This window comes from Carassius auratus, chromosome 50 (genome assembly GCF_003368295.1).
Source record: "Carassius auratus strain Wakin chromosome 50, ASM336829v1, whole genome shotgun sequence".
NCBI lineage: Eukaryota > Metazoa > Chordata > Actinopteri > Cypriniformes > Cyprinidae > Carassius > Carassius auratus.
In genome coordinates, this window is record NC_039292.1 from 13,727,587 (window position 1) to 13,743,850 (window position 16,264).

General features: G+C 37.8%; 1 protein-coding gene across 10 annotated transcripts in view; it reads right to left on the reverse strand.

Annotated features, from left to right (window-relative positions):
* The window catches only part of LOC113067093 (MOB kinase activator 2-like), a 50,159-nt gene that overhangs the window by 13,436 nt on the left and 20,459 nt on the right, over window positions 1-16,264 (reverse strand). The window contains exons 1-2 of one of the 10 annotated variants that reach the window (XM_026239334.1): window positions 13,264-13,403; window positions 12,827-12,940 (exon numbers count right to left, since the gene is read on the reverse strand). The exons of 2 other annotated variants lie outside the window; for them this stretch is intronic. In XM_026239334.1, coding sequence (XP_026095119.1) covers window positions 12,827-12,864 — 38 coding nt within the window. In that variant the 5' untranslated portion in view covers window positions 12,865-12,940; window positions 13,264-13,403. Of the gene's footprint in view, window positions 1-10,045; window positions 10,417-12,826; window positions 13,059-13,263; window positions 13,404-16,264 lie in introns of those variants that run through there. 7 more of the 10 variants (XM_026239340.1, XM_026239335.1, XM_026239336.1 and 4 more) reach the window with 7 other exon arrangements.

A 16,264-nucleotide genomic window follows, 5' to 3' on the forward strand; every position in this document is an offset into this window, starting at 1 on the left:
AAGTGGTATTTGGTTCGTCTTCCCATGAAGACCAAAAGGAAAATGTTTGATCCAGAAGCCAGTGAATCATAAAACCACAAGTTCCTGAAAAATGTACTCTGACGACAGACGATTAATAAAACTACCACATTTATAAAAGTTCCTCAAGGTAAAAAAATAGCATATTATCTCATCAATCTTCACATATTACGCAAGTTACTTTTTTTTTTTTTTTTTTTTGGAAAAATAAATGCGGGGCTGGACTTGTGCAATGAAACGGTATTTGTCAGCTAAGGCCCAAACAAAACCTCGTCTGATCCCACACACTTCATGAGATGTTTACTCACCACCTGATTCACGACAACTGAAACATACCAGCCGCATCTGCCATGTCTGATAACACAATTAAGTCACTGATTTACAGGACGTGCTTCCTGTTCAGACTTTACTTTCAGTCTAAAGCATTAAGTCATCTTCTCATGTGTCCAACTACCAATTATAGTCCAAAAACACATACTAGAAGACCAGACATCATGATGAGGTGGTGACATAAGGCCAGTGAGATGGGATCTGGCACAACTTTCCCACTTCACAAGGTGCATGGAAACAAACTGTGCACAAGAATATGAAAAAAAAAATATCACCATTTTTTTACGGTCACCGGTGGGATTAAACAGGTTATCGCATTTACTTACAGGTGTAAAAAAAATAAATAAATAAATAAATTAGTAGTTTCATCTGAAGATTTGGTTTTGGTGTTTTAAAACGTTAGTGTGAATCCTTTATTTACAGAGAAAGAATGTCCGGGAAAAGTCTGTAGATGGAAAAGTCTCCACACAAGTTCTACGATCTAAATATTCCCAAAAATGTCCGTTGTCATTTGGAAGTGTGTAGGCCTTCTTGCATTTTATGCCGTTACATTATGATGTTATATTCAGTGGCATAAAATGGTCTTTAAAATGAAATATCGCAATTATTTATGGGGCAATAAATCGTACAACAAAAAGTTGTTATTGTGACAGGCCTAGCTGTGCACTTAGCTCCCAAAGAAATTCCAGTTTTACATAATGACTCATCCCGGTTCATCGTCGCCTATCAATTACGTAATATTCACACTATCAGTTTACACTTGTAGAAACTATGGCAAGACACATGGACAAAAATCCTGCTGTAGTTAAACTAAATCCATTACAGCAGTTGCGAATAAAATGCAAATAAAATGAAAAGGTGTTGACTGCAGCATTAAATTTAGATCTGCTCAATGTTGCACCAAGAATCCTTTTCCGCGTTTTTACAGTGTTGCATGTTATCACCAGAGTCTGTTGAGTTTATGAACGCAGCGGCCAATCAGAGGCATTTAGAAGAGTTTTGTTCATTGCGCGTGTGTATACTCATCATAAACAACAAAGTGCAGATGGACGTATGATGTAAGCATCATTTTTTGAGAGGGCTTAAACTCACGCTAGACTCAAGTCGGGCATACTGTTCTTTGACAATTTAACGTTAAATGTTCTTCGCTCGCTTTAAGTTATTCGCTGCTTGGAAGGTACAGGTAATTAAAAAAAAAAGTGTATTTTTGTGCCATATTGTGCCTTTAAATGTAATTGTAGACAAAAGAAAAAAGTACAAATATTTTTTTTGCTGAATTAACAACCAGCTTCCAAAACAATTATTGTTTTTCTCAAACTCGATCATATGATTGGTCACATGGCTCGCTCGACTCGTTTGGTAAGAAAGTCAACGAACATTCCTCTTAGACAAAGCAAAAAGGAAAAAAAAAATCCTCTCCAACACAGCACATTAGGCCCGGAGCTAAAGCATCCAGATGAGTAATCCAGCCCTGCTCAAATGCAGAGAGCAACATGAGATGAACAAAACTGATAAAAACCTACCCACAATCCTGTCGCAGTGGGAGAAAAGACATTAAACTCTGCCAGAACCTTCCATTCTGATTACTAATATCATTTAAACTTGAGTGTAGAGAAGTTCATCCTTCATTAATCAGTGTTGATGATCGGGAGCATTTAAAATAATCGTTTTAAGCATTGTAAGAATCATGAGATAGCTACACCTTCATGAAATCAGTCCCACAAGCAATACTTTCCAAACATGATCTATTTTTGTTCTGGTCAGCAGAGCCACAAAAACCTAAATCTTAAACTAATTTAAAAGAGTTTACAGCCTTTTATTTTTCTGGTATGAACTGACCATTTTTCACTAGCAAAAGGCATTAAATATTTTTTTCAACATTCTGAGTCGTATATCAGCTCATATCCTCTGCTTTCCTGAAGAGATTTTGGAAGATGGCCATTTTTAGCATGGTCCTGCATCCTATAACACATTCCTGCCGCGGAGCTACTGCATGCACCAACACGCTCTGTCCTCGGCTAAGAAACACACGGACGGAGCAGTGAAAGCAAGAGATAGATGGATGGATGGATGAGGAAAAGAAAACTTTCAGGAAACATATCAGATCTGGTTTTTTTATTTTTATTTTTTTATGGCAATCATGTTACAAATCTTGCTTGAGAGATTCGGTTTTGTTTTTGGCTGAAATACACAAATTCCGGGAATGTGTAAAATCTGATTTTAAAACCGATTGTGCAAGTTTAAGTTCATTATATAATTTTTGGTTGTAAATGGTAATATAACAATAAAACCGAAAATGGCCCGGCAAATGTAAAAGTAAAAAGGCCAAAGGGGCAGAAAAAGAAAAAGCAAACGAGTTAATGAAGGAAAAAGTGCCACAAAGAGAAGCGTGTTGTAGCATGTTCAGAAGGCTTCACCACACACGCAGCATTCCAGCGGTTGGAGGTTCAGGTTCAGTTTGGTAATCTTGATACGGGGCAAACAAATCTACAAACATACCCTGAAGTCTCGGCAGATTAATCAAAATCTCAAAATAGCTGGTAGTTGCAGTTCTAACTTGCTTCAAAAGCAACTATGCAACAATTGTCCAATAAAACTCCCTGAATCAATACACAGTGGGAAGCCGGTTTCGCCAGTCAATAAAAACAACTTTATCTCACAATGCTGTTTTTTCACAAATTGTGTTTACATCTCATAAAATATTTTTAAGTAAACTCGCAATTTCAAGTAAAAAAAAAACAACTGATAACATCAAATCAAAAGTTAAAATGACTTGCAATAAACTCGCAATTGTGTGTTATAAAGTCAGAAATGCAAGATATAAACATGCAATTCTGAGAAATAAATTCAGAATTACAGATATGAACTCGCAATTGTAAGAAAATGGTGTCTTTTAGGACTCTTTTTGAGCTGGACTTTGTAACTCACAATTGCGAGTTTACATTTTATAATTCTGTGAAAAGAAGTCAGAAACACTATATCTCGCAACTCTGAGGGGAAAAAAATAACTGCAAGATGTAAACTATCCATTGCGGGGAACAAAAAAAAAAAAGTCAGAATTGTGAGATAAATAGTCGCAATTACCTTTTTTATTTTTTATACAATGGTGGAAACAGGCTTCCATAAAGTAGCAATACGATGTCAATGATAACTTGACAACCAATAAACCAATGAACAAAAGAAACCATCTTATTAGTGTCCATTAGGAAATCTACCAAATGTTGTCTATATACATATTCTGTTTTAGTTATTTTGTTGTTTAATTACTGTGCAAGGTAATTTAAATGTATCGATGTTTGTTTATTGGCACCAAATCAGCCTTTGGTTAATATGCTATTGCTCACTAGATGATGGCAGATGCTGCTGGTCCTAGATAACATGATCAGTTACATCATCTAATGTTAACTTAATCTATTATTTAGTTAGTTAACTAGTTATTTAATACCACTGTTAAAGTTTTAGCAAATCTCAAAATGTATATCCATTTTTTATATTGTGCATTATTATGTTGTGATGCCAAAATTCTCTTCAGCATCTAGCATTTAAAACAACAGGTTTTAGTTTTATGGTTTTATTTTTAGAGTATTTATTTAGACAACATAATACAGATTTCTAATGCTAGCCATTTATCTGTTATATAAAACAATTATCTAATATCAGCAAGAATTTTAGTTCCTGTGCATCCCTAGCAATATTGCTCATTAAAAACGGGTTTAATCATGCTGCTTTGTCACCTTCAGTTACAGCAATTTAAATAAACAGTCATTATGATTTCAAGTGGATTAGGATTATAGACGTAAAGATGGGACACAGATGTTAATCCAAGGCAACATCGATTGAGAGACAACGAGATAAAGCATTGGAAAGGACCGGCTTCATTCAGCTTGTGAAAGAGCCACTGAATGCTGGTAATTATGGAGGCAGAGCCTTTGATCTCCAGATTAGGAGCTAGGAAAAGCTAATCAAGGTCTTTGTTTGAAGGACAAAAAGATGAAAGATGAAGAGACAAGCTTCATCAGTGTAGACATCCATTATGTAAAGTAATGAGGTACATATGAATAGTCACAAACGTGCACAGGCACACACTAATTCATCTGAAATGGATGGCAAGAGTTACAGTAAAGATGTAAGAAGATCAAGAGCAAAAATAGCTGTGGGCTAAAAAACAAAAACAGTTATAAAAAGAAAAAAAAAAGACCATGTGATCCACAAAACCACAAGCTCCATCTGAAGGCAGAGATACAAACAGTGGATGACTCTTGTTTTTACAGTATAAAGTGCCTCCTACTGGAGAAATACAGAAGTACATCAACCAAAGTTGCTGGTTAGCATGTTCAATTTAGCCCCTGCTGATAAATACTGTAACTAAACCATTTGACTGCCAAAAGCATTTTCTCCATTGACGGCCATTTCTTACAGCATTTTGCCCACATGCATCAAACAAGCCTCTTTGTAAACGGTCCAAACTGGCCATTCTTGTATCACTCTTGCTTGATTTGTCAATATATTCAGTTCAGTCTAATAAAAAGACCTCTGTACAAGAGAGGAAATAAGCTGAGGGATGCCATGTTTCATGCTTAAGAAAAGGAGCCAAACATTTGTGCTGCACAACAAAAGACCTTCGGGGTGGTGAGTGGTGCAAGAGAAGGAAACCCTCTCTTATAGACAGCGAGTGAAATGCATATTGACTTTGAGGTGTCAAATGCCAAACAGTAAGGATTTTCTGACAACAGCAGTGCTCAAGCGACCGGACCACAGATCTGCGAGACGAACATCAGAACATGTGCTACAGCTGAATCACTCGGTGGTTAGTTTCTGTCCCAATTCCTTTTTTGGTAAAACTGTAATTTAGCCCTTAAGTGCTCTCAGACGCTCATTTCCTGATTCTGCCCTAGCAGGACTTCCACTATCATAGACATTTCTGTTCAGTGTTTACACAAACATCTCCACCCATCCCCACAGAGACAAACTGGAAACCAAAGATTCATTCAGAACTTTCCAGTTTGTAGACAAACCATTTATACTATTCATTTTTAATCATAACTTTAATAACAGGTCCCTCATTGCTGTGGTACATGCTCAGCTAACAGACTCAATGAAAACACCTCAGAACAACTGAGACTGAGAGCCTACTAGAAAATACAAAACACGTATAGTCATGTGAAGAGCTAAGCCTCGTGTTTTATTGGATGTAGAAATGTAAACAGCAGCCCAGCTCAGGTGTGAGGCTCATGGAAACTGTTATCCTGTAAGCAGCTTAGATTCCTCTGGGATAGAAACCCATCCAACCAAACCTCAGGAGAGCCCCTTGGTATCATCCCTGAGGATGTTGAATCCACAACAACTCAATGTTGTGGTTTGGAGCTTCACGTAGCTTTCCTGAACCTGATGCTGGTCTGGCCAAACATTTTCAAGCAGCAGTTCTTGAGACTTAGGCTCTTTGCATGCTTTCCAGCAGAAGTATGGATGACACAACTACATGTTTTGGAAGGAAAATTGGTGAGAGATAAACAGCTGAAATTAATATGCCATAGAAACACCTACTGCTGACTTTTGATCAACTTAAAGGGTTGGTTCACCCAAAAAAAAAAGAAAATGATGTCATTAATAACTCACCCTCATGTCTTTCCAAACCCGTAAGTCCTCCGTTTATCTTCAGAACACAGTTTAAGATATTTTAGATTTAGTCCGAGAGCTCTCAGTCCCTCCATTGAAGCTGTGTGTACGGTCTACTGTCCATGTCCAGAAAGGTAAGAAAAACATCATAAAAGTAGTCCATGTGACATCAGAGGGTCAGTTAGAATTTTTTGAAGCATCGAAAATACATTTTGGTCCAAAAATAGCAAAAAACTATGACTTTATTCAGCATTGTCTTCTCTTCCGGGTCTCTTGTGAGAGAGAGTTCAAAACACAACAGTTCAGTGATATCCGGTTTGCAAACGAATCATTCGATGTAATCATTCGATAGTTCTTTTTGAACCAGTTCACCAAATCGAATTGTTTTAAACAGTTTACATCTCCAATATGCATTAATCCACAAATGACTTATGCTGTTAACTTTTTTAATGTGGCTGACACTCCCTCTGAGTTCAACCAAGCCAATATCCCAGAGTAATTAATTTACTCAACCAGTACACTGACTGAACTGAAAAAAAGTCATAGTTTTTGCTATTTTTGGACCAAAATGTATTTTCAATGCTTCAAAATATTCTAACGGACCCTCTGATGTCACATGGACTACTTTGATTATGTTTTTCTTACCTTTCTGAACATGGACAGTAGACCGTACACACAGCTTCAATGGAGGGACTGAGAGCTCTCAGACTAAATGTAAAATATCTTAAACTGTGTTCAGAAGATAAATGGAGGACTTACGGGTTTGGAACGACATGAGGGTGAGTTAATTATGACATAATTTAGTTTTTTGGGTGAACTATCCCTTTAAGGCTGGAACACACTACACTACTTTTGCCCTGATTTTCCCTCGATTTAGAATTTGGATAAGTTAATGCTAGCTGCCGAAAGTCAGAGTCAGTCTGCAGATTTGAGTAGACAGATTTCATAGAAAACCACGCAGTGTATGATAGTCACAGACTCAGATTTTTTTAGCTTCAGACTGTGATCCATCAAGCCAGAGGATATCAAATAGGTTTTATATTTTGAGGCGATTTTTGATACAAATTTGTCACACATCTCCAAGCAAAAAGGCGTATATTTCTGTGTGAGTTTGCAGTGATCTCAAGGACTTTAAAGTCTGGTAGTGTATGATCCTCAGTCATTTAGTGTATGATGCCCAGTTTTTCCTTTGTGACTGTTTACAAAGTCAGTAAGTGTATGATGTCTAGCATTTTAAAGTCTGTTCAAATTTTACAATTTGAGTATTCCAGCTTTTACTAGTGCCTCCCTTTCTCAGAGCAAACAACACAAATTGGCCAACCCTGAATGAAGGGACCACCAATCTCTTTAGTGTTAACTTCTGTTCAATGAGTTTTACTCCTCCAGTGTACATCCCCCCCTTGATTTCAAAATCTGAAAATGGGGTTAAATGTCGAGAACTAACCTTTAAAACGTATGCATGCTGTGACCTTGATGTGCAAATGGAACTGAATGTGTCTGTCAGAATGCAAGTGTTCCTGAATGAGCGGGGCCCAAGCCATTTCCAAGCGGATGGCGTCACAGCTGCGACCTCTGGACGTTACCTAATAGGAACCTGCAGTGATGAGCAATACTGTGTTCCTCCTTTTCCTCCAACAAGAAGCTCTTGTCTGCTAAATATAGAAAGGCTTAGCACTGCAAAAAAAAAAAACTTTCCCATTATGAGATGTGTGAACATTATCAAGCTAAGGGAGTGATGACGAGTTTTGTGGTGATGGTCTTGTGGTAACCTCCCTCCATTTCAACATAATTTATCACAGATAATTACAAAAGAAATTAAAGGGGCACATCTGTCAAGAATGAACAACATCTCTAGGGTAATTAAACGAGTACTGGGAGGGGTGGACATGTGGTTTGCAGAGTACCGCCAAAACAGATTATGCCCTACACAGCTTAAGCAATCATTTATCCTTTGCTGATGTGATTAAGTGTTGAAACGGGTGGATGTGTGCGGAGTCTCCAGCTGAGGTAGGAATGAATGAAGTGACCTTCGGCTATGATGCTGAGCAAGCATTATCAGGTGCTCAGGATGCTGAGGCAGTGTGAGAGAGGCGTCACTGCAAGCCGATATATCGCAGTGGGAGGAGGCATTTACGTAATATTCACACGAGAGACTGAAGGGGGAAAGACAGAGGGGAACTGCAGGTCTGGAGGGGCTACAGATAATATGACAACATTATCCAACCATGACAACAAACTATGGAATAGGTAACTGATGGATGTGCAAATGTACTGCCTATTTATAAAAAGAAAAAACCTTAATGCAATTAAAAGGTAAGACATACAGTAATGTTCAAGTGCAATCTAGTACATCCTACCTCCACGTCTTTAGTTTTTATGTTTTTGTGGCTGATATGAATGATGAAAGTACAAATCATTTTAATCGCATTAAGACTAAGAATAAAATGGGTTTAGTGCACGTTTTCTAGAAACTTAGTATAAGAACTTGGTGCAAAACTTGCTAGTTTTCAAGAATAAAAAATAAGCATCCAAATCAGCATCCAAAAATTAAACCTACTTAAAAAAAAAAAAAAAAAAACCTCATTAAACTACTACTAGACAACAGCAATATGGTTAACAATACATTATTTATAGTTTGAACACAATGCTAATTTTATTCAAAAAGGAAACCTCAAAGATGAGTCTAGCCTTTTTTGATCGTCACAGGATATTGGCCCACAGCTAAAGAATGCAGACAGTAAGGAACCGCTGGCCAACACAGACCAATTAAATGACATCAGATTAAATAGACGCCCCAGTCAGATGGCTTCACAGATAACGGCGTACTTGAAAACCATATTAAGATACCTACACTCCCATAACAAATCACTTCCATGCAAAATCATGCGTAACATTTTGGCCACCTTTGAGGAAGCACTAAATGGAAAACTACAGGAACTCAAATCTGTTTACACAATCCCAAACAGGATGCAATTACAGATTTCGGGAGTTGGACTTCACCTAAACAAGATTAACAACACTATATTTGACACGGCATGAATTTTGCAAGGATGCATTTTCCATCCATTCAAGTCATGGTGTGGTCACGTACAACATTTCCATCTACACACAGTCAACTTGTCAGTACAGTTATTGCAACTTAAGCATAGCTTTGGTTATATACACAAGCGGTTATCTAAACATCAGACACTACAGAGGTTACAATATGTTTTGTGGACACTTACGATTGGCAATGTAATCTTGAAAGACTAAACAACACTACCTGACGACGGCGTTATAAAACCAAACAGTGAGTTTGTATACTGCACTACAAAGACATGACCTCCATCCACAACAGCCAGCCAATAACATCTCAGCCACAGAAGACAAAATACACTGCCAGATCAAGCAGAGTTTGGTTTTCTAGCTTGCCAAATGTAAACAATGACTCTGAATCAACAAGAGTCTAAAAGGAGACAGAAACGGTGGAAAGATGAAGAGGACAGAACAAAGGACAGATAGATCAGCAAAAAACAAACTCAACTTTTTAATCAAATACATCTGGGACATTTTCACATTGGCGAGCAGCCTTAAAAAACCCTGGAACTTTAGCGAAGTTATATATAGCAGCTCCACAGTAAAATAAAACTACAACCATATGTAAACGGAAAAAGGAAAGAGCAACTCTCAAGCAGTCCACATAAAAAAAAAAAAAAAAACACGCACTGGTCTGTTAGCTTTCACTAACTTTTGAAAAGCCCACTTGCTTAACTTTCCAAATCGAGGTAGAGGTCGAAACTAACACTGGAGAGGGCAAAGTCTGCTCTTAGCAATTGGGAAAAAGCAAGCTGGGAACATCGTGTCCCAACCAACATTGGTCTGTAGCCCCAACACTCTACAAAAAGTCATGAGCTGCACAGATATTGAACTTCAGATAATGACTCTTTCTCTTGCCAAAGACTCTAGGCGTCATCTTAGGACTGATTGCCCAGCATACTGTTAAGCACATCCTCAACTCCAAGGCAGTAGAGGACTTCTGGAGAAAAGAAAAAAACATGCAGAAGAGGAGGATAAAACATCCCCAAACTGCCAGTTTTGGTACCTGTAAAAGAAGCAGTCACAACACACAAGAACCCCCATGCAGCTTGTGAGGTCAGCAATCAGACGGTCCCGTCCTCTGTCGAGCCGGCTTTAAGATGTACTACAGGTAAGTGGCATCCGTTATAGCATGAACTCTTTGCATTGCATCTTTGCAGATCTGCAGTGGAGCCCCAAACGGTTTCTTCTCACACTTTCTGACCCCCTCTCCTGCTTCCAGTTGTTGGACAGCACACAGTCAGGGCCTTGTTAGGTGGCGATTTCCCTTGGTGCGGTGCAGACAGAACAACAGTTCAGTCAGCAAACAAACAAGCGTCCGCAGCAGGCGAGCACAACGCGTGCAGTCGTTCAGCACTAGCGTTTTCCTCTCTTCTGATACCCTCAGTTTCCCCCTCCCATCTTGCCTCTCTCTCTCTCTCTCTCTCTCTCTCATTCTACCGCTGTCTCAGTCTCCCGTTGGCTCTGACTTTGAGGCGGGAGCACTGGGTTGTCAAATAGACTTGCTGGAAACCGATGACGGCTCACTGCAGGAATTTTTTGAGCCAGGAAATTTTTAAGGGCCTCAAACAGCTCCTTCAAATGATACCTTTAGTGAAATGTTCTTCCCATGAACGCTTTGTGCTCTTAAGAAAAAAATAAATAAAATTTACACTCATCATAGGTCAGTACCTAGAATTAAGCAACCAATGTGAGGGAAAACACATAACTCTGGAGGCAAAGCTATTATATAAAAAAAATTAAAAAGACAAAAAAAAAGAAATACAAAAATAGCACTTTTCTGGCACAAGGAGTTACATTGAAAAAAACAAACAAAAAAACTGAAAATTGATAGTCTCTTATTAATATAAAACCAAATAAAATAAAAATGTCTGGTCATTAAGCAAAAAGATTCCCCATCTCTCATTTTTCAGACACAATTAGACCAAAACTCGCAGCACTGGTTGAGGTTCACATCCTGATTGGCTAGCATGCATGATCTGGTTTTGTTTTTTTTCCATTTAACCTTGACTTGTCACAGATTTTATACCTCCATATTCCAAAATTAGTTATTTTTTCTTCATGTGAGAGAAAAGAAAAAATAATGAAGAATCTTCCTGCACTTTTTCCACATGCCAGTTATGGATGGGAACCATGCCTGTCAAGCTCCGAACATCACAATTAAAGCACTATTACTGAGGTCCACATGGCTTGTGCACTTTATTCCAAGTCAAACAGACCCAAATGTATATAGTTATACATTGACAGCATATTGATATCCTACCCTTCTGTCAATGACCAGTGTGTCAATGTTCCCAAACCAACATTGATGTCATTAAATATGGCCAACGGCAACTTAACTGTATTTGCCTGTAAATCTCATCGGTTCTTGCAAAAGTGCAAACAAACCACGTTGTTTCTAATACACCAACCAAGCACATAAGATCTTCTGCCTAGAATATTGACAACACCAATTATTCTTATTATTTAAATCCATCTTTTGTGTTCAATTAAATGTCAGATTTAAAAACACACACACACATACATACATACATATATATATATATATATATATATATATATATATATATATATATATATATATATATATATATATATATAATTTTTGATGGCAAATATATATCATTACCTCCAAAAATAAATAAGGGTCTACTTTTTTTTTCTATATGCATGTAAATATGCAAAAAGATAATCAATTACCCAACCACAGAAACAGATTACATCACCTATTGTGTCAATTTAAAACCACTGAGAGGAGCTAGACCTCAGACATCAGTTTTAAGTCTGAACCCTCTCTGCATTAACAAAGCAGCAACCACAGTGATCTTCCAGACTCGATGACGTTATCCCTACAGGCACAGACTGATTACGAGGCAGAAGCTCTGGAGACTACAGCATCGGTGTGATAACATCCTTCCCTTTGTGATGAGAAAGCTGCAGAGAGGACAAGCGTTTTCCAGGAAGAAGCAACATTTTGTGAGATCACCGGGGGAAAGTTCCATGGAACATTTAGATAGTAGAAATTAATCCTGCATGATCTGTAAGTGCTAAATAAAGCATTCAATTTAAACCCAGAATAAGGTTACATGAGGAAACAACTAGTGTGTGTGTGTGTGTGTTTCTTAAACCGTGCAAGAAAACATTGTAATTAACATGAGCGCAGAAAGTGCATGTATATTGTGTGCTAATGATCTGACAATGACTGGTCACTCAAAAAGCCTAAACGCTGGACTCCAATGAATAACAGTTGCGAGGAGGCTGTAGGAACGGGCGATGCTATGCGTTCGTTTCGGTTCTCTCAATGGAAATGGGAGAAAAGTAACACCCCTCCCTCCTTAAAGCAAGATTTACAGGTTTACTGGTTTATTCCCCGAAATAAAACCCAACACCGCCGGAGTTTCATGGTTTCGTTAAGAGAAAACGTGGATGTTTTAAACCATGTAACAAGTTCGTAAACTAAACAAACGCTGCAAAATCAGTGCATGTGGCAGCAAGCGTTCGTTACACATTAAGCCTTACTAAAACACTAGTATTTGTAAGGTCAGAGTCAATTTAAACATTTTTGAAAGGGTCTCGTGCAGTTGAAACGCGGACAATTCAAACGCGAAACACATGTGGCTGTTAGCGGAATGGAACGTAACAATGAAAATCGAACGTGAACGGTCATCATGCGTTTAAAAACCAAACAAAACCAGCAAACTCTACGTTTAGCGAAAAAAAAAACTGAATATAAGTCATTCGCGTCAATGAACCCACGATTATGCCCGTTTGATCTTAAAATGCTTACCTGTTTAAGGTGTACGAACCGTTCCGTTTGAACCTCATTCTGGTTGATAAAAGTTTGACGATTAAATCCAGAACTGTAAAATATGAGGCTGCTGAAGCAGTATGTTACAGTGAGCTGCTGAAACACAAAGAGAGGGGAGTCCTGAGTACGAGACCGCCTCTAATGTCCGTTTGTCTCGGTAGGACTGGCTTAAAAACAGACATGATGAGAAGGAGATTAACGACAATTCATTGTGTGCCTGTTAACTTATTTAGGACAATAAAATGTTCTGTCTCAGATACGTTTCTTTTGGAGAAGCCACGGCAAGACTGCGCATGGAAACTGGCAAACAAAGAACGTTTTATCAAGTGTGTGTTTTAATAAGCCGCGTTTAAATATACTAATGCCTGGATTTATGTGTGTACAGAAGGAGAGAAAGAAAACTGTTGCGGTCATACCACCACCTTCCATTCATTTATCTTCTTCCAAACAGTGAAAGCTCAGAGGATCCGTCTACAAGATAAGTTTTAGCTGTTTCCCAAGACATATCTGGAAGAGCTAAAAATAGCCATAATGATATACTTTAGGTTGGCCTCAACCACGAGACCCCACCCAATACAACAACACCGACTGGTTCCACTTAACTTAAAGTGCCAGACTAAAAATAGATCCAGCAGTACATCTCCCAAAGCAACACAAAGAAAAGAGCACATTTTTTCACTTATAAGGAAAAATAGATAAAATTACTATAAATCTAGAAATTATATTTTTGCCTTTTTGTGTGCAAGTTTAAATATTATTTCAACCAAAAAATAAGATGACAATGTAATCACCCTCCAAAAATGAGTTTGTTTCTTCATGTAAACAGATTTGGAGTAATTTGGCGTTACATCACTTGCTCACCAGTGGATCCTCTGCAGTGAATGGGTGCCGCCACAATGAGAGTCCAAACAGTTGATAAAAACATCTCAATAGTCCACATGACTCCAGTCCATCAGTTAATGTTTTGTGAGGCAAACAGCTAAGCAATGACTTCAATAATGCATTTTAACTTTAAACTGTTGCTTCTGAACAAAATATGAGTCTATAATCTATAAATATGCTTCCCCCAGTGGAAAAGTCCATCCCCTGTTGTCCTCTCACATAAAAATTACTGGAGGATTTTACAGATACTGATAACTAGGTTGGACCACACTGGCCGATACCAATTAATGAAACGATAGATTCTAAAATGCATCATGGAACATTGATAGCAGAAGCAACTGTAACAATTTGTATTAGTTGATGTTGAAATTAATGCCCACTAACAAGGAACATTACTTAAACAGATTTTATTAATTAATATTACAATGTTCTCAACAGTCATGCTTATAGATGGCTGTTTTTCAATGCCTTCTCCAAGGCCATTGTAGGTAGGCCATCACACACGGTGGATATGTTGCGTTCAGTTCAAGCAGCGATGTAAAATGGTTTATTTAAATCACCAAAATTTCAGTTCAAGAATGACCATAAAATTGACATAGGTTAATTTTAATTTTGGCATAGTTTGGAGCCACAGAAAGACAAATGTTTCGCTGAAGAGATGCACAATACACAATCTTCCAGCCCAGGGTGAATGCACATTAAAAACGTCTTGGGAATAATATAGCCAAATGTAATTCAATGGAAAACATTGCATTGCCAGCACTTAAACTGTCAGTAATCAAAAAAAGTCCATGGGCAGGTTATTGCTGACAAGATACAACATTTGATAAGGAAAAAGAAATAAATAAAAAGAAGAAAAAAGAAAAAGAAAAATCATGATATCATCTGTCAAAACTATCTATCCGAATCAGGAAACTAATCAGACTTATAAACACTTTTAGTGAGCATGTGGGGAATAGTAATAAAAATATAAACATTTAAATAATCTTTTATTTCACAACTCTCGTAATTACGGCTTTTGGCAAGTAATTTTCACGTGTAAATGGTGCTTGATCCGTGCGTATCTCTCTCCTGACTCTTTTTCACGAGACACTTTTTCACTCAAAAAGCAATGTTATGAATAGAGGTCTCATATTTTGCCTTTAAGCAATTGATTTGTTCCTTACAAACAAGGACACTGGACTCTCATTCTGACGGCACCCATTCACTGCAGAGGATCCACTGGTGAGCAAATGATGTATTCTCTGGATGTTTTACTTTTTTATGTCTTGTTTCACAAATAAACATGAATTTGAACTGAAATGACATGGAAATTATTTCTGAGAAATAAGAATCCATCGATATATATTATTGTTATAATAATTTTAATAATATTAATAGTAATTGTTATAATATTATATAGATCAGTGAATACATTTCATCTTTCAGTGTGATGTAACCACAAACATTCCCGAATGTGTTGGACTCATGAAACTCCTCACATGTGGCTGTGTTTCATTTCCGTGAGATGCCATTTAATGAAATCCTCTTCCTGACCTTCCGGTTCAAATTCCCATTCAACATCCCATAGGGTATGGCGAATTCAAAAACACACTCATAACTTGAAAGGGAGCCCGTTCTTACAATTGTAATCTTATAGACCCTGCAGTGTGTGTCTTGCGGCGATCACATACAATATGATGAATGCATTTCTGTCTTTGTAGTGGAGTCTCTTGGGGAGAGCTTATAATTCAACAGGCTGGCAGGACCATCATTATAATAACAGCTAGCTGGCAGTGTCCTGAGTAATCGATTCCTGCGGCTGCAGTCTGCAAAGAGTTATGCAATCCTCAGCGAGAAGCATAAGCGCACCGGGACAAACCAGCCATACAATCCTGGGACAGACTGATATTTACAACGCAACAAGGACACACATATACCGGTTTCATAAGAGCAGTACATTGTTTGTGGCTAATCCCAGTGCTTGATGGCAATATGACGAATTTTGAAGCTGAAAAGCTAGTTAATATTATCATATTTCAAATTATTTTGAAATACAAGGCTGCTTACTCTGTATCTGGGGCAAGAGCTCACTGTTTTCAGCAGAGCTAATGCTCAATATTATTTCAGAGACATGCAGTTTTGGGAAATTTTGCTTGCCAAACGGTTACAAAACGCATAGGGCAAGTCTCCCGCATACACCATCCATCACTAGGGTATGAGGTAAATGTCATGTCCGAGAGCAAGATGGAAGACCAAGAAAACTGCTCAGAGGAGAATAAAGTCAAATATTCCATCATATAAAACAGCATTCAAAAGTACGTTTGTTCAAAACACAAAAAAAGAAATCTGAGGTCCAGGGTTGCCAGGTCTGCAAAACAAAATCAGCCCAAATGCTCTCTTTCTCTCTCTCTTTTTTTTTTACACGGATTCCTCCGTGATGGATCCCAGGGGTCCACTCCATCAAAATAGCAGATGGCTTTATATCTATGCTTTATATTGATTTAATTTGTAATACTTATAATTTATATATAACTTATAATAATTGTATTTATT